Raw genomic sequence first — 19,698 nt, forward strand, 5'->3', positions numbered from 1 at the left:
ACATCATCAGGCGTGCTGTAGCTGGGAAACATATCAGTTGCTGTGGAGTGATTTGACGGAGGTTCTTGTGGCTGGACCATCACAACGCTGCGTCGGCTGCTTGCTACACACGCATGTAGGCTAATATTTCGGTGAATTTTGGAAATATACGGAGGAAAAAAAGCACGCTGTGAATTTTGCATGTCAGGAGCGGAGAACTGTGTCGCCGGTCAACGGCTCTTTTCCGTTTTGGATCGTTTTTTCCCTATGACATACTAATTATTCGCAGGCATGTGGAATTGTACAAGGATTACGAATTGCCTCTCAATACTGTGCCTCCTATTGACGATATGGACGGAGGTAAGAGGGCTGTTGTCAAATATTACGCCAAATAAATGTTGATTTATAAACAATCGTTGTCAAGAGTTAGTGGGCGTGGGCCTATTTATTTACCTATTTCGTATTCAGATATTAATCGATAATTAAATTACGCAGCCGTCAATTGAATCATGTGATCATGCATTGTAACCATGACGAGGTTGAAGTGTGAGGAATTGTTACACTCCATTTTGCTGTCATGCACTTGTCATTTGGCTATATTTTAAATAGCCTAACGTTACATGTTAAGTTTCATTGCAGTTAATTGTTTCTAACGACATTGGCAAAGGATCCTCATGCATAGGCTACTACACATATGCACTACTAGCCAATGCATTTTCTTGGAAAGAAAGGCCTTTTTTTTGTAGGTTAATGACAGAACATGTTGTGCCAAAGGTAGGCTACATGAGTAAACAACATTGTAATATTATTGACCCAATTATCCCCCAACTATTAATTACTTGGTAAAGAAGCTTATCAAACTCGGGGGATACTAACGTTATAAGGACACAACTGACGCATAAACCGACTAGCCAAAACGTAAAAAGGAGTTTTACTTTAAACCTGACCTTAACTCTAACCTATTCTGAAATTAAATATCGGTTTGGGCGTCAGGCGTGTCCTCGTAGCCTTTCCATCAAATTCCCGGTGGACGCGTGCACCACTATCGGTTTACGCACGCATATAGTCAACCGACCAAACAAAGAATTTTCAGTAATTATTTTCTATTCTAATATTTTTAGGTGTCCAAGTGCTCTGGCTATTTTGAGCTGCAACTGATTACCGTTCAGAATGTGAACGGTGAGTTGTCGGACGGGGAATGCTGCGACGGCACAAGGAACTCACAGGATCTGCACTGTAGTCGGGACGAGTGTGATACTTACTTAAAAATTTGCTTAAAGGAGTACCAAACCGAGGTCACAACCACTGGCTCTTGCACCTACGGAGTTGGATCTACACACGTTCTTGGTGGAAATATTTTTTCTTTTAAGAATACGAAGAATAACCAAAACAAAATCAACGATGCTGGCAAGGTTCTCATCTCTTTTCAGTACGCATGGCCGGTAAGTGTACATCTTTCCTAATCAATCCACCACCATTAAATGTTTTAATAAACCATAGTGTATTTTAGGATAATCCAATGTTTTATTTTATCTTTGTCAGTGCTATACACAGTAGTATATGGCACTGGATAAGTTTCGTGTCGACGGGCTTAATCATTTACAAGGTAGCGTTTGCCACCGAAATACTAGAGTTTATACGATTGTTGTTCTAGTCATGATGATGCATTCGTGTGATTTGGGGTGACTGCTGTAGCTCCCTGTTGATTTTCTAGACCCGAATCCCCTTGGGTCCACGTCACAGCAGTAACCTCAATTGCAACGGTACTACACAAGGCTAGTGTCCCCTTCGATTATCATGTGGGTTCGTTATTCGGAGCGTCCGAGTGCACTAGTTTGTGGCGAGCTCTTATTAAAACGAAATTACAGCTGCCTACACGCAAGCGAGGCAGTGCATATAAGGTGACGTTCTTGATCCCGCTCTCTTTGCATAGAGCTCACGCAGCTTCCCCTGCTGTCTGAGTGGGTGGCAGGTGGCACCTTGGGCGCAATTGCGTGTGCCTCACCGTGTCTGTCTGTGTGCATACGGATTAGGCAAGTGCATACTTATTTTCACCACTATGATAAGACAACAGTTGTATTTGAATGTAAAGGTGTATAGAGAATAGCAGTCTCAAATGAGTTTGTCTGCGTTTTCAGTAGGCCAATGCCCCCCCCGGCACATTTTATTAATTGGAAAATTAGGTTAAGATTAGCAACCCTTACAAAACACAACTTAATCCATTAAAAAAAGGGCAATTAACTCTCTGGAAATTCCCCAGCCTATCAGGATACTTACTATGTGTATTGCTCACTGTCTGCTGCAGACAAGAGCACAAGAAAAGGCACGCCACTCGCTCACCATTAGAAAGTCAGGTTCCATTTACTTATTTCCATATTTATCAGTCATGGAAATTAAAGGGCGGAGAAACATGTTGCTTCACTATTTAAAAAGATGGAGAACAAGCTATAGGTTGAAAAATACTTTTTTTTTTGTAGAGATTCAACTGAATAGTGCTAGCTAATGCTACCCATTTCCCTCCCTCCCCCCTCACCACCACAGGCAGATCTGAAATGTTTTTTTCTCTCATCCACTAACTTAACTTCCTCGTTCCCTTGATCATCCTGAGGGAGCTGAAAGGGATATGTCTCCCTATGCAACATGTATGCTTTAGAACACAGGCAAAGAGACCTGTTCTTGTCCTTCTCCCCTGTCATTACCTTAAGTGCCCAGCAGCTGCTTCCGCAGACGCATCTCAATAGTCTCAAGTAGCGCTCCTCCCCTCTCTTAAAACACAAGTTAGGTTCAATGAAACACTCTGAGGACGCCTCCTAGGTAGTTGCCCTCACAAGTATAGATTTGGACTGTCAGTGGTGTGGAAGCCACATTACACTATTGAAATGTGCACAGTGCCCTACTACTCCAGTGGCAGATGTCACAGCTAGCTGGTCTACTCACTGCTGTGTGTTACAGGTTGCTCACTGAAGCAACAAAGATAGTGTAGTATTGACTGTCAGCCGTGGCCAGATGTCCAGTTGGAGCCTTGTTGCGGGCTGACGCGCACACAATCCATGATCTATGCCTGGTTTCTAGTAGCCCATATGGCCTACCAGCAGTAGTTGAAGTTGCCCTTACTCACAGATATTAGGTAAGCTTGGAGGGAGGGGTTCACTCTAGGGTGATGCACTGCATGTGCTATCAGATGGGGATACAATAGAACTAACTTCTGTCACTTAATCAATTGATAAATGTTCTATCACCCCCTTTCTCCTTTCTTCTCTTAATCTCTTCCCTTTTTACTTTATCAACTGCCCTATTCAATAAATTATCTTTCCCTTGATCTGTACTGTGAGGAAGGCTTCCGTTTGTCGATAGACTTCCCTGGGCCTGGCAGTGGAACAGTTGATCCAAGGCTAACCAGCAAGCACAGCCACACCTGATTGGGAGCTTGCCGGGGCCGTCGCCAGGCAACGGTTAGATAGGCCTTTAGTAAACAATAATGTGGCTCCCTCCCTCTCTCCTGCCCCCTATGGTGCTTTCAGTGGAGAAGCAGAGTTCTATGTCCCAAATGGCACCCTATTCCCTATATAGTGCACTACCTTCGAACAGAGACACTCGTATGAGGCTCACCTGGGAAGCTAGGGTCCCAGCCACCATGTTGATTACACTACTGATTGTGCATTTAGTGAATTTAGAGAACAGGTGGCTATCTATTGGACTACAGTAATGGAGTGTGTAGCTCATGTTCAAATGTGCTAAAATCATAATTTACATTAGGTTGAGGTGTAATAATGGTTATTTTCAGAAGGGGTTGGAAAATGTGACTACAAGATCTGATTTACCTATACGATGTGTGCAAGTCACCTGAAACCAAAATGCCTTATTTAACCAGGAAAAAGATAAAGGGTTTATATGGCTGGCACAATCATGAAGAAAACAATGTGTGGAATGAACAGCTGACAGAAGACAGGACGGCCGGCGTTCGTGTTGAGTCCGTTTCTGCCGTAACGTGGACTCTTCATCACATAAAACTTTGTACCTTGTTGAAACAAGGAAGGTGTTGTAGCAAATCAGTCTTCCACAATGCAGCAGCACGCAGAAATAGAATGAATACACTCTTCTTGGAACCTCTAACCCTGGCAATTTGACTGGTAAACTTATGGGTACACTTGCAATGGCTGACTGCTATTGTGATGCCATAATTTCCACGGTATGTACAATGTTGCCATTTTAATTAACTGATATGGCTCATGCTATACAACGGGTCGATATTCACATAATAAAGAATTCCACTCGACCACACCCACAAATTGGGGACAACAAACATTCTTTCCCATTGATCCCTATTGTAAAAGAGCCAACTTCGTAGTACATTTTTAGTTATACAGAAATGACAAAACAGGCCAAAAAAGCTGCTGTGTTTAGGGCTGATAGTCTGTTGGTCGACCGAGATGTGTTTAGACGAGCAGTAGCAAAAAAAAAAAAAAAAGACACCTGTCTGATTCACGCATGTCAGAGTGGACTAATCCATTGTGAAGGCTGTGGGGATGGGACAGTCATCACTCTTAAGACCTGCTTCTGAATTGTATATGGTTATTACATAAGAACAATGGTGCAACAGTAATAAATATGATATTATGCAGTTTCTCCTGCATTGGATAGTGGTCACTGTCCACGGTTCTGAAACTCATTGTGCTGTTGAAATTACTTTTCCAAGACCATGTTGCTACACTACATTGCCAAAAGTATGTGGACACACCTTCAAATGAATGGATTTGGCTATTTCAGCCACATCCTTTGCTGAAAGGTGTATACAATTGAGCACACAGCCATTCAATATCTACAGACAAACATTGGCAGTAGAATGGTCTGTACTGAAGAGCTCAGTGACTTTCAAAGGGGTACCGACATAAGATGCAACCTTTCCAACAAGTCGGTTCGTCAAATGTCTGCCCTGCTTGAGCTTTCCCGGTCAACTGCAAGCGTTGTTATTGTGAAGTGGAAACGTCTAGGAGCAACAGCCGAGAACTGATAGGCCACACAAGCTCACAGAATGGAACCGCTGAAGCGTGTAAATCTCCTGTCCTTGGTTACAACACTAACTACCAAGGTCCAAACTGCCTCTGGAAGCAACGTCGGCACAATAACTTTGTCAGGAGCTTCGCAAAATGGGTTTCCATGGCTAAGCAGCCGTACACAAGCCTATGATCACCCTGCGCAATGCCAAGCGTTGGCTGGAGTGGTGGAAAGTTCTCCCCCATTGGACTCCGGAGCAGTGGAAATGAATTCTCTGGAGTGATGAGTCACACTTCACCATCTGTCAGTCCGAAGGATTAATCTGGATTTGGCGGATACCAGGAGAATGCTACCTGCCCCAATGCATAGTGCCAACTGTAAAGTTTGATGGAGGAGGAATAATGGTTGGGGCTATTTTTCATGGTTCAGGCTAGGCCCCTTATTTCCAATAAAGTGAAATATTAATGCTACAGCATGTCATTGTAAATTATTCTGTGCTTCCAACTTTAACAACAGTTTGGGGAATGCCTTTTTGTGTTTGAGGATGATGATGACCCCGTGGACAAAGCGAAGTCAATACAGAAATGATTTGTTAGATCTGTGTGGAAGAACGTGATTGGCCTGCACAGAGCCAATCAAACACCTTTGGAATGAATTGGAACACTGACTGCGAGCCAGGCCTAATTGCCCAACATCAGTGCCCGACCTTACTAATGCTATTGAGGCTGAATGGAAGCAATGTTCCAACATCTAGTGGAACCCTTTCCCAGGGGAGTGGAGGCTGTTCTAGCATTAAAGGGGGATCAACTCGATATTAATGACCATGATTTTGGAATGAGATGTTCGAAAAGCAGGTGTCCACATACTCTCGGCAATGACTTGTTTTAATTCATTTGTGTTTTTAATTAGGGTTGCACATTTTGGAATATTCAGAGGTGGGAATTAATGAGAAATATATGGGAATTAGTATTAATACCATTTCAATGTAGATGTTTTTGCATTGGATATTTGTCATGAATACAAACCTTTTACTTTGTCATAAGTAGACATAATTGCAAATGATTTAATCCTTCCTATAGAAGTAAAAAACAGTTATGAACTGAAGTTTAATTGAGTTTATTCTAAACATGGGATGGTTTCACTGAACAACAAAGGGAATATTGAATTTAAAAAAATATATATATTTTTTTATTTAACCTTTATTTAACCAGGTAGGCTAGTTGAGAACAAGTTCTCATTTGCAACTGCGACCTGGCCAAAATAAAGCATAGCAGTGTGAACAGACAACACAGTTACACATGGAGTAAACAATTAACAAGTCAATAACACAGTATGAAAAAAAATGGGCAGTCTATGTACAATGTGTGCAAAAGGCATGAGGAGGTAGGCGAATAATACAATTTTGCAGATTAACACTGGAGTGATAAATGATCAGATGGTCATGTACAGGTAGAGATATTGGTGTGCAAAAGAGCAGAAAAGTAAATAAATAAAAAACAGTATAAAAACAGTATGGGGAATGAGGTAGGTGAAAATGGGTGGGCTGTTTACCAATAGACTATGTACAGCTGCAGCGATCGGTTAGCTGCTCGGATAGCTGATGTTTGAAGTTGGTGAGGGAGATAAAAGTCTCCAACTTCAGCGATTTTTGCAGTTCGTTCCAGTCACAGGCAGCAGAGTACTGGAACGAAAGGCGGCCAAATGAGGTGTTGGCTTTAGGGATGATCAGTGAGATACACCTGCTGGAGCGCGTGCTACGGATGGGTGTTGCCATCGTGACCAGTGAACTGAGATAAGGCGGAGCTTTACCTAGCATGGACTTGTAGATGACCTGGAGCCAGTGGGTCTGGCGACGAATATGTAGCGAGGGCCAGCCGACTAGAGCATACAAGTCGCAGTGGTGGGTGGTATAAGGTGCTTTAGTGACAACGGATGGCACTGTGATGGACTGCATCCAGTTTGCTGAGTAGAGTGTTGGAAGCCATTTTGTAGATGACATCGCCGAAGTCGAGGATCGGTAGGATAGTCAGTTTTACTAGGGTAAGCTTGGCGGCATGAGTGAAGGAGGCTTTGTTGCGGAATAGAAAGCAGACTCTTGATTTGATTTTCGATTGGAGATGTTTGATGTGAGTCTGGAAGGAGAGTTTTCAGTCTAGCCAGACACCTAGGTACTTATAGGTGTCCACATATTCAAGGTCGGAACCATCCAGGGTGGTGATGCTAGTCGGGCATGCGGGTGCAGGCAGTGATCGGTTGAAAAGCATGCATTTGGTTTTACTCGCGTTTAAGAGCAGTTGGAGGCCACGGAAGGAGTGCTGTATGGCATTGAAGCTCGTTTGGAGGTTAGATAGCACAGTGTCCAATGACGGGCCAAAAGTATATAGAATGGTGTCGTCTGCGTAGAGGTGGATCAGGGAATCGCCCGCAGCAAGAGCAACATCATTGATATATATACAGAGAAAAGAGTCGGCCCGAGAATTGAACCCTGTGGCACCCCTACAGAGACTGCCAGAGGACTGGACAGCATGCCCTCCGATTTGACACACTAAACTCTGTCTGCAAAGTAATTGGTGAACCAGGCAAGGCAGTCATCCGAAAAACCGAGGCTATTGAGTCTGCCGAATGATCCATCACATCTCCCAAAAACATATTCAACATACGTCTGTAAAATGATAACCAAAGCTTTAGTTTCTAGACTCTTCCTCTCAGGCTTCCATGTCTTCTCCCTGGCCCTCAATGGCCACTTCTTGAACATCAGACTGAGGCCTCATCACTGTCACTTTCCAACCTTGTTGCGGAATTTTCCAAGTTGTCCACCAGTTTTTCAAACCGTGTGTTCCCAAAACAAGGACCAGTTGTGCTCTGAGGCAGCTGATGTTAGTTGGATTTGGAGGGTGATTGAGGCAACAGGAGAGAGTCTCAGATCCGCAAAGTCCCTTCCACCAGGTGGCTGCTGAGATATGTTGGCATGACTGCCATATTGCATCTTCATCCGAAAGCTCTTGCTTGGAAGTGTACTTCGCCAGACAGCCTGGATGAGGGCAAGATTCTTGGCAAAGGTGGTGAGACATGGTAGTGATGAAACCATAGTCCTTGTTCATCTCTGCACCAGACGGGATGCTCTTGCCAGCATACTTGGGGTCCAACATGTATGCTGCGGCGTATGGGCTTCAGGCAGAAGTCTTCACACTTTTTGATGTATTTCTGAACTGCAGTTTCCTCTGCTTGTAGCAATGGTGAAGTGGGCAGGGAAGTTCAGATTTCTCCTCTTCTGAACATCAGACGGGTTGGCATTGTCTCCTTCAATCTGTGCAATGGCTACTGCTATGGGTTTCAGGCTGCTTACCACTCTCTCCCAAAATACATCATCCAGGAGGATCCTCTTGATGGGGCTGTCCATATCGGCAGACTGTGATATGGCCATTTCTTGGAGACTCCTTCCCCTCCCAGAAGACTGTCATTCATGACAACACTACCCCAATGGGTTTTGCTGGGCAGCTTCAATCTGGTGCTCTTATTCTTCTCACTTGGTGAGGTAGATTGCTGATATAACTTGATGGCCCTTCACATACCTAAAAATTTCTTTGGCTCTCTTGTAGAATGTTTCCTTTGTTTTCAGGGCCATTGTGTCCTTGAGCAGATTCAATGCATGAGCAGCACAGCAAATGGATGTGATGTGAGGGTAGGACTCCTCCACTTTAGACCAAGCAGCCTTGTTACCAGTGCAAATACCTTCTGTGGTCCAAGGTCATTGATGACTGCCTTCAGCTCATCTGCAATGTAGATACCAGTGTGTCGGTCTCTCGTCTGTGCTCTTGTAGAATACACGTTGAAGGGTGGAGATGATGTAGTTAATTATTCCTTGCTCACAAACATTCGACCACCCATCAGAGATTATTGCAATACAGTCTGCTTTCTCTATGATTTACTTCACCTTCACTTGAGTTCTGTTGAACTCTACATCCAGCAAATTTGTAGATAAAGCATGTCTGTTTGGAGGGGTGTACGTTGGGCGAAGAACATTCAGAAATCTCTTCCAATACCCATGCCTGTGAGCATCGGAGGTGAACCCGTTGCATATACAGCTTGAGCAAGACATTTCTCTGTCTACGTTCCTCCATTGAATAACAAAGCTAATTCCAGGAGGCCCATGAGCTGTTGCTATCGATAAGGTGTCTGATTCATAATTTTCACCACAAATAGAAGTAGAGGGTTTTTTGTCAGAGGTTGCTTTCTGTAGCACTGAGGGAACTTGATGCACTTGGCCAGATGATTCTCACAGAAAAGGTTCACTGTTAGCTTATAACTTTAGCCCAAAATTCCCCAAATTCTCAGGCTTAACTTCCCATGGAATGTTTCTGGAAATTTCCCGGAAAGTTTACTCCCCTTAGCAACCCTAGTTTTAATATATATATAATCTAAAAACATTGTTTTAATATGCTCATACAGTTTTAAAGTTTCAGACCCAATAATAGCAAAGTTAACCAGCATTTTGTAGAACAATGCGGCAGAGGCAACAACAGAATGAGGAGATGAGAAAAGAGCCCTTGCCTTAGACAACTAAGAAAGTGAGGAGAGAGGAAACCCCAGTTTAATTAGGTCTATGATCAATAGCCAAACTGTTAAATGTGCCTGGCTTCATAAATCATCCATATACAGAATATCTACAGATCCTGCTTATGTTGCTGGGTTTAATGTTTTTTTTAATGGCAAACTGATTCCCTGAGCACCAAGCCTCAAGCAAACACGTTGGATAAAAAAATTCACAAATTTGGCTGTTTTTAATCTTTTCTATGCTGTATTAAATGCTTTACACTTTTTTTTCATTAGAACAGCCTCGTTGGTATTTATAATTTTAATGTTTACACTGTTCCAAGTTGTCAAATAATAACCCTCCTTTTCCTCGATCTCGTTATTCTTATGATCATCATTATAATAACTCATGTCATTGTCATTAGTAGGCTTCGTATAGCAGCCTTGTATAACCAACATCGAGCTGTAGGCCAAAGGGGACATCCTGTTTAGTCTTAATACCATAACTTACTTGGGCCTATTTAAATTACTTTATATATGCTACTGTATCAATCATTCGTTAGTCTTCACACAGCATACGATTCATTCATAATTTGAAATGCAATCAAGCGTTTTAAAATTATTAAATAAAAATAAAGTGACCCTTGAATAATTACCATAAACAAATGAACTGTTCCATTTTGGAAAATGTGTTCACAAATTAATGCGATTTTAGTCCTTTGCTTAACAAAAACCATACACTCTCTTGTATGCATATTTAGTGTTTACATTGTTCCAAACGGGCAGAATTATATAGTAATCTAACAGCACTTGTTTGGCACACGTAATATGTATGCAGCCCTTTCTCCTTACATTTGTCTTTTTCTATATCTCCAGTAATTTCCACAACTAGATCAATTTATTCCACACATCTGACTTCCCCTTTACCTCCTGAGCAACAGGTAGACATTCCCCATTTCGTGTATCACGTCCTCTGCATCCATATTTGCTGTTACTGTGTTCAGAGTTTATTACCAATGTATTTGTTATTATGATATGCTATAGGTCGCATGCATGCATGTGACATGTCACAGAAAGTGCAAGGTTTGAAAGAATAGGGAATGTCTTCCGAAACAAATGAGTGATTTTGGTAACAGAACTAATCAGACAAATGGCTGTAATTACGTTGCAGCTTCAGCAACTCTGACAACTCTTGTGGTGGTCTCTGCAGTAGGGAGGAGAGTGAGAAGATGGGTGCTAGTCACTCGCTTCCAGCAAGTCTGATCCTGGTCCGGCACTATCAAATCAATTGCGGTCGGACTCCTCTAGTCATTTGTGTCTTTAATTATTTAATCAAACGGTGCACTTAAAGCATCAGACAAGCTCCGTGCATATATTTGATAAAAACACATGTCTACACATGGAATTGTATTTATTTCTAAAGAACAGACGGTTTGGTCGACCAAGAGTTTTCTTAGTCGAGGATAGACCTAGTGTTGGTCAATGTACATGTAACATGTAAAAAATCCCACCCTACTGTTCGCAATGCTCCAGATTTAGGGTAATGGAGCCTGTGAGAAGAGCCCTGTGGCTTCAGGCTATTCGGTGGGGGACACCAGATCCCCACATTTCCAAGTAGGCTAGACATAGCTGTGTGTGTGGGGAAACCTTTCATCACTGGTAAGATGTTTAACTTGTTTAGTATAGTCTATTTGTAATTACACTCACTATTTGTAGCTGTATAGTGTGTTTAACAATATGCCTTTCATACTGATTTTTATAACTAATAAGCTTTGGGGAGTGGGACTCAATCCATTTGCAATATTGTGCCATAAAATAAATTATATTTTTAAGAATAGAGCACATGTGACAACTCAACAAGGTCAAATCCAATTCAACCTTATGAAGCGTATACTGTGTTTTTCTTCTTTATTCTTATGCCAGTCCACAGATGTAATGTCAGTGGATGTTCAGACTCGGGGACATGTTGTTCTCAATCGCTACAGTTGTGTTGTCGTGACGTTGCAGGGACGTTGTGCAAAGAGCTGTCGTTGAGTTTGCCAGGAAGTTTGTCGACAAAGACCCGGAGAATCTATCTCTGGCCTTTTTTCCCCTTTCCTCTGACACAAACAAATCGCTTTTTGTCTGCCAGCACAATAAAGATTTTCACTCTTTTGACCCTGAGGCTGTGTGGGGCTTTTTGCAACATCTTCCCATGAAAGGGGAAGGAATGGACACACTTAAGAGGCTGTATTCTCCTCTCCCCAGCCATCACCGGTCATGGGAGGAAGGTATTTTTAGAAGTATGGCTGGGTGATATGGCCAAAATTGTCATAAATGGACAGTTTTACTTCTATTCTATTTATTGTACATTTTTTGCTTTGAGTGATGCGTGACCCTAGGGTGGCAACACATGCATCCTAAGTGATTTCAATGGCTTTCTCCATTCTGATTTGGTTTGACGGTTCAACTTCAACCAAAAACATTTTGTTCAGCATTTTCATTAGTTTCTGCATTTCCTTTGAGAGCATTTCCACACTGCCATGTAGGGCTGTATGATATGGGCAGACAATCTAAGCCTTATTGTTAACCAAATGATGCTATTGCGATTTGACTTCTGATTTTGAACCACACTTTGGAATCATGGAAATAGACTGATTATTCTAATTCTATAGTTATAATAGTGGGCGCTTTAAAAAAATAGTGTTTGACATGACGACAAGTGAAAATGACAGGGTAGGAATCACTTGTTTCCTAGGGAACTTGAATCTTTGTCTACAAATGTATTATCTTAGCTACTTCATGTAGCTAACATTCATGCTTTGCATATTCCTCTTGATTTAGAAGACACTATTGCACAAACATGCTGATGTAGGTCTATGCCTTCACTGGTATTATCAGGCTGTATAGCTAATTACGTTTGCTCTGACTCAGTACATTTCTTAGCTAGCTTGCCAGCTAATTAGCATTAGCGGCGAACAAGGTTTAGGCCCACTTGCAAAGAAAAGACAAACTAGCTGTTTGCAGATGTAAGAAACACAAACTAATAGTGTAATTATAGAATGCTACTGGATTTAGCAAAGTGAAAACAGCATTGTTGTCATCAACATTGTTGCATTGCCTGACTAAGGGAACGCAAGTGTTTTGTGTTTTTGAGGAACAACGAATGAAGGAAACTAAAAATGGACATTACACACAGCGTATCACATTTTAAGAAACTAAACATTCAAAGACGGTTATGTAGGATAAAGTAAAAACTGAAACCGGATCAGTGCATCAATAACGGGATATCGTAATATACGGTATACCGCCCAGCCCTAAACCGAAGACACTCAATTAGCAAGGCCAAGTGCTCCTAAGGTGAACAACTATGAAACCCCTTCCCAAGCTTCCCCCTGCTTTTTACACCATATCAGAGGTTCCCAAACTGGTTTCAACAGTTTAAAAAAATAATAAGTTTGTGAACCACCAGGTCATGACCCCACAATATACCATTCATTAAACAAATCAGTGAGATTATTTGGGCATGCTAATTTGGGGTACATTGACTTCAATTGATTTTTGGTTAGAAAATGTTATTGCACATTACATTTTAGCTGATGCTCTTAACCCTATTTGCTCCCGTAAGTCACTCTAGTTAAGTGCCTTGCTCAAGGGGCACATCGGCAGTATTTTCAACTAGTCGGCTCAGAAATTCTAAACGGTGACCGTAGCTAGGTAAACGCACCTAAAGCTTTGATTGCTCTCTCTGATTTTCCATAAACTCCCTTCGGGCAAGATGGTGTGGGTCTCTCGTGCATGTGTTTAGTCTGTGATTGTAGCAGGTAGCCTACTTGTTTCTCTATTCAAACCCAGTCGTGTGGCCTTTGTCTTCCTCGTTCTTGGAGTGCATCCCAAATTGCACCTTATTATTATTATTTTTATTTTTTTCTAGTGCACTGCTTTTGACCAGAGCCCTTAAGGGAATCTGTGGCTATTTGGGATGCAACTTGGTAAATTAGTTGCGTGCAGATGCACCGGTCCTCCTTACCTATGTAATTAAAGAGTGTTTTTACACGGCCAGTTGAATTCTCACTTGACTCTTGAACATGTTTGAAATAAAATTGGGCCTCAGCTTGAGGTGGCCTGGCTGCTGCATAAGCACTCACTAAGCATGCATCCTCTTGCACTAGCTCCAGGGTGAAGTTTCCCCTATGTACAGATCTAGGACCAATCCTAACCTTTACCATTAATGGGCAAAATGCTAAACTGACCCAAGATCAGCGTCTGGGGCAATTTCATCGTACGCTGCTGGGGCTCCATCAGGAACTAGTGGCTAAACATGCTGATTTAGGCTTCGCAAGGCTGTTAAGGTAGAGGGTGTAATTTGACCATGCTTGCTACAAGTTTAGATAGCTGTCCACTAGACTATTCAAATGGTGCAAATGAGCAGATTAAGTTGTGAATGGATGATGAGCTTCTTCCCATTGGTCTGTTTTTGGTGCACACCTGACATTTTGCACGTTTGGAGCTTTCTGAGTGTGAGCTAGGTAGGGCTGCTGCAGTACCTGGGAATGCCAGAATCCCACAATATACGTAATGTGCATGTCTGTACTGCAGCGGCTACAGCTTAGAGCAGGGATGGGCAACTTTGATGGGGGTGGGGGCCACAACTAAACTTATCAGTGGCTCCATAGGTGGAGGTGGAGCGCAACAAAATGGGACTGTGCTATCATAATTTCCAAAGCACTTTCTCTATCCCCTCCTCCCCGGCTTGTGGGATGGCTGCTTTATCTGGTGCGCCCCAGGTGCAGTATGGTAGATGTAGCCCTAGGCCGGTGGAGACTAGTTTGGCTGCTCCTCTGACGACAGGCAGGCCGAGATGTGCTATGAAGCGTGGTACTGTTTTAGCTTAGTTTTTAGAGCATTACACTTGTAACTCAAATATCGTGGGTTTGATTCCCGCTGGTGCCCACCCATACGAGAAATGTATGCTTGCACTGTCGCTTTGGAGAAGTCTGTTAAATGGCTTATTATATACTAAACAAAATATAAATACGTAGTGTTGGTCCCATGTTTCATGAGCTGAAATAAAAGATCCCATTTTCTATGTGCACAAAAAGCAAATTTCTGTTTGTGCACAAATTGGTTTTACACCCCTGTTGGTGAGCATTTCTCCTTTGCCAAGATAATCCACCCGACAGGTGTGGCATATCAAGAAGCTTATTAAATCGCATGAACATTACACAGGTGTAGCTGTAGCCAGAGATTTGAATGTTCCTTTCTCTTCCATAAGCTGCCTCCAACATCGTCCTCATCAGGGTGTTGACCTGACTGCAGTTTGGCGTCGTAACTGACTTCAGTGGGCAAATGCTGACCTTCGATGGCCTCTGGCACACGGGACAAATGGGCTCTTCATGGATGAATCACAATTTTCAACTGTACTGGGCAGATGCATGGCATTTGTGTGGGTGAGCATTTTGCTCATGGTGAGGTTATGGTATTGGCAGGCATAAACTCTGGACAAAGAACACGATGGCATTTTATCAATGGCAATTTTAATGGACAGATACTGTGACGGGACCTTGTCGCCCATTGTCGTGCCATTCATCCACCCCCGTTACCTCCCGTTTTGGAATGATAATGTACGGCTCCATGTTGCAAGGATCTGAACACAATTCCTGGGAGCTGAAAATGTTCCAGTTCTTCATGGCCTGTATACTCAGCAGATATGTCACCCATTGATGCTCTGGATTGACCTGCACGACGGCGTGTTCCCGCCAATATCCAGCAACTTCGTACAGCCATTGAAGAGGAGTGGAACAACATTCCACAGGCCACAATCAACAGCCTGATCAACTCTATGCGAACATGTTGCGATGCATCAGGCAGATGGTGGTCACACCAGATACTGACCAGCTTTCTGATCCATGCCCCATCCCTTTAAAAAAAATATATATATGTGTGTGTGACCACCAGATGCATATTTGTATTTAACTATTGCCTTGGTGGTCACAAGAACAATGTTATTTACAATGACAGCCTACCCCGGCCAAACCTGAATGACGCTGGGCCAATTGTGCGCCGTCCTATGGGACTCCCAATCACGGCTGGATGTGATACAGCCTGGATTCGAACCAGGGACTCTAGTGACGCCTCTTGCCCTGAGATGCAGTGCCTTACACCTCTGCGCCACTCGGGAGCATGTCTTTCATTCCCAGTCATGTGAAATCCATAGATTAGGACCTAATTTGATTTCAATTTACTTAGTTCTTTATATTGTTGTATTTGATATTTTTGGTCAGTGTAAATTGGTTGGGAATTGATGGTCAAGGTGGGCTGCATCGCAACCCATGGCTAACCAGTGCACTCCATAATCAGACATTCTCCTTGTCTCGTTTTCCTCCACTGTCGGCAATCTAAATGATTTAGAAGGGTGGTAAAGCATCTAGTTAGGATTCAGTCATTCAGACGCATTGCTTTCTCACCTAACCTGTCTCCTCAGATCAGTGCAGATGAAGGGAATGAGTGGAGGAAGCCACTTTGGCCCGAGGCTGAGATGCACCCGGTCTGAAACTGGTGTTAGCCTATGTCATCGTTCTGGTCTGTCATGGGGTTAATCAATAGTTTCTAGTGGATTCCTCTGTTTGTTTCCTTAAAATGGGTAGGCCCTAAATTGTATGAATATCTTTACATTTTGGAATTAAATCATTTAAAATGTATGTAAATCCTTGCTCATACTTTTTATTGATCTGGAACTTGGGAGTTCCCAATGACATGCATTTGACTGTTGCAGGGCTTTACAGTGCTACCATTTAACTCATGTGTGTCTGAATATTTTTGTCGACCTGGAATTTTCTCTTTAGGAATGCGCCTAGGAGAATTGAAGGATTCTAGCTTTATTACCTCAGTTTTAATTGTGCTCCTAAATCTCTTTAAACGCCTACGTTTTCCAACTGAGGTACACATGCTAATTGTAAAAAGAAAATGTCAGCATAGAGCCCTGTGTTGGTTTATGATTCCGAAGTGCTTTTCGGGCAAATAAAATAATGAACATTGTGTCTGTGGGCGCATGTCAGTGAATATTTGTGTGTGCACCCCCCCCCCCCTTCATTTAGGTGCTTACCCTTGAACCCTACACTGGTTTATTAGCACCCCAGAGGGGAGGTGTTTGTTTTATTGTTGGTGCATGGCTAATGACTTTGTTGGCATAGTTGCGGCATGCTCAATGGGCCGTGTGTTTACACACAGCGGAGTGTGTGCGTGCCGGCCAAGTTCTCAGCGTTAAGCGCCACATCTCTTGGCACACTGCTCCAGTAAATGGCCTTGTCTACTTTTTTTTTTTCTTGTACAAGGATATATGGCCAGGCACTAGGGCTGCCATTTAACCTCGGTCTCGTGAGTCGTAGAACACTACAGATAGCTGTATTTTTTTTGTAATGTTCCAGAACGGGGTTATGTTAAGTATGAACAAAACAGCTCAGAAACTGGGTGAAACAGGAAGGTAGGCTATTATCTGAACTTGTCCATGCTCGTTCTGTTGCGTTTTGCTACAAGGTGCTCTAATGAACATGACCCAGCATTTAATTTGTCCTGCGGCTGAAATGAAAACCAGTTGGAATTTCTCTTTTGGTGTGTGTTTGTGGGAGGTCTTGGGCCCTATAAAATCAGTTGTATTTTTTTGCCCGATTCAGTTTTGCCTTGGTATTCACTCAATCTAAAAATGTTTTTAGAAATAGAACATTCAATTTTGTTTAAGTACACAACAATGCTTAAACTACAACCAGGGAGCGAGGCTGGTGCTCGTTTGCTGCAGCTACTGAAGGGCCATGTGCCGGAGCAAGCAGAAGGGGGGGCCGGGGGGCTGTAGCCTAGTCAGCTACTAAGTTAGCTAGTCGTGGCTGTAGCTGAGTCGGCTACTGTGTCTCTTCCCCTCTTTCAGCTTACTTCTGCAGCAAATGAACGCCAGCGCCTCTCCCTGTTCTAGTTTAAGCATTGTATTTTGACACTCCTTCAAATTTGTGGATTTGGCTATTTCAGCCACACACGTTGTTGACTGGTGTATAATATAGAGCACACAGCCATGCAATCTCCATAAACAATCACCTGTAGTTGACTGACCCTATTGAAGAGCTCAGTGACTTTAAATGTGCCACTGTCAGTGGATGCCACCTTTCCAACAAGTCAGTTTGTCAAATTTCTGCCCTGCTAGAGCTGCCCCGGTCAACAAAGTGCTGTTACTATGAAGTGTAAAGGTCTAGGAGCAACAATGGCTCAGCCGTAAAGTGGTAGGCCACACAACCTCATAGAACGGGACTGCTGAGTGCTGAAGCGTGTAGTGTGTAGAAATCGTTGGTCCTCAGGTGCAACACTCACTACAGATTTCCAAACTGCTTCTGGAAGCAACGTTATCACAACTGTGTCAGAAACTTCATGAAATGGGTTTCCATGGCCAAGCAGCCGCACACAAGCCTAAGATCACCCTGCACAATGTCAAGCATCGGCTGGAGTGGTTTAAGGCTCGCCGCCATTGGACTCTGGAGCAGTGGGAAGGTGTTATCTGGAGTGACGAATCACACTTCACTATCTGGCAGTCCGATGGACGAATCTTGGTTTGGTGGATTGCAGGAGAACACTACCTGCCCGACTGCATAGTGCCAACTGTGAAGTTTGATGGAGGAATAATTGTCTGGGGCTGTTTTTCATGGTTCGGCCTATGCCCCTTAGTTCCAGTAAACAATGACAATCTAGTCAATTTTGTGCTTCGTTGCAACAGTTTGGAGAAGGCCCTTTCACTTTTTCAACAATGCAATGCCCCTGTGCACAAAGCGAGGTCCATGCAGAAAAGGTTTGTTGATCTGTGTGGAAGAACATGACTGGCCTGCACAGAGCCCTGACCTCAACCCCATCGAACACCTTTTGGATGAATTGAAATGCAGACTTCGAGCCAGTCCTAATCGCCCAACATTAGTGCCCGACCTCACTAATGGCCTTATAGCTGAATGGAAGCAGGCCCCGGCAAATTTCCAACATCTAGTGGAAAGCTTTCCCAAAAGGTTGTAGGCTATTATAGCAGCAAAGGGGGGGACCAACTCTATATTAATGCCCATGATTTTGGAATGAGGTGTTCAACAGGCAGTTGTCCACATACTTTTGGTCATGTAACATTCAGATAAAACAACTGTTGGTTGCTCGTTGTAGTCTACTGATTTCTCTAACTTTTTTAATTCCGTGAACTCTACACATTGAGAAGCTTTGATTGGCCAACATGAACAACAAACAACACGTGAATGCTACTGGTCTTTTTATGGGGCGCACATCATAAACAACATTAACCTCTTGCTCCTACCTGACACGCAGGCGTCCCATCTAGACATCTGGAAATGCAAATGCGCTACGCTAAATGCTAATAGTACTAGTTAAAACTCAAGCGTTCATTAAAATACACATGCAGGGTATTGAATTAAAGCTACACTCGTTTTGAATCCAGGCAACAAGTCAGATTATTAAAATGCTTTTCGGCGAAAGCATGAGAAGCTATTATCTGATAGCATGTAACACCCCAAAAGACCCGCAGGGGACGTAAACAAAATAATTAGCATAGTCGTTGCTACACAAACCGCACAAATAAAATATAAAACATTCATTACCTTTGACCATCTTCTTTGTTGGCACTCCTAGATGTCCCATAATCACTAGTGGGTCTTTTTTCGATTAAATCGGTCCATATATAGCCTAGATATCAATCTATGAAGACTGTGATAAACGGGAAAAAAATAGCGTCTTATAACGTAACGTCATTTTTTTTAAATTAAAAAAGTCGACGATAAACTTTCACAACACTTCGAAATACTTTTGTAATGCAACTTTTTAGGTATTAGTAAACGTTAATAAGCGATCAAATTGATCACGAGGCGAAGTATATTCTTTAGCTGTACATCTGGAAATTATGTCCGGGTAAATCTCACCAAAATATCTGGTCAGAGACTTGAACAAATGGCTTGTCTCTTCTTCGTTTGACCAAGAAACAAAGCCTAGGCAAATGACAAGACTGTTGACTTCGTGTGGAAGCTGTAGGTATTGCAACCTCAGCCCATTTATTGTGGTTCGCCTTTATCAATGGGTTGAAGTGGCGGGTGGATATATATTTCCATTTTCAGTGATCAGATTTTCCTGAGCTTTTCGATGAAACGCACGTTCTGTTATAGTCACAGCCGTGATTTAACCAGTTTT

At 42.8% G+C, this 19,698-nt stretch overlaps 1 protein-coding gene across 2 annotated transcripts in view; it reads left to right on the forward strand.

The window, feature by feature from the left end:
- The window catches only part of jag2b (jagged canonical Notch ligand 2b), a 103,521-nt gene continuing 83,823 nt past the window's right edge, over positions 1–19,698 (forward strand). For both annotated transcript variants that reach the window (XM_046291792.1, XM_046291793.1), the window contains exons 1-2: positions 1–339; positions 1,101–1,421. In XM_046291792.1, coding sequence (XP_046147748.1) covers positions 271–339; positions 1,101–1,421 — 390 coding nt within the window. In that variant the 5' untranslated portion in view covers positions 1–270. The remainder of the gene's footprint in view (positions 340–1,100; positions 1,422–19,698) is intronic.

Source organism: Oncorhynchus gorbuscha, linkage group LG12 (assembly GCF_021184085.1).
Source record: "Oncorhynchus gorbuscha isolate QuinsamMale2020 ecotype Even-year linkage group LG12, OgorEven_v1.0, whole genome shotgun sequence".
NCBI lineage: Eukaryota > Metazoa > Chordata > Actinopteri > Salmoniformes > Salmonidae > Oncorhynchus > Oncorhynchus gorbuscha.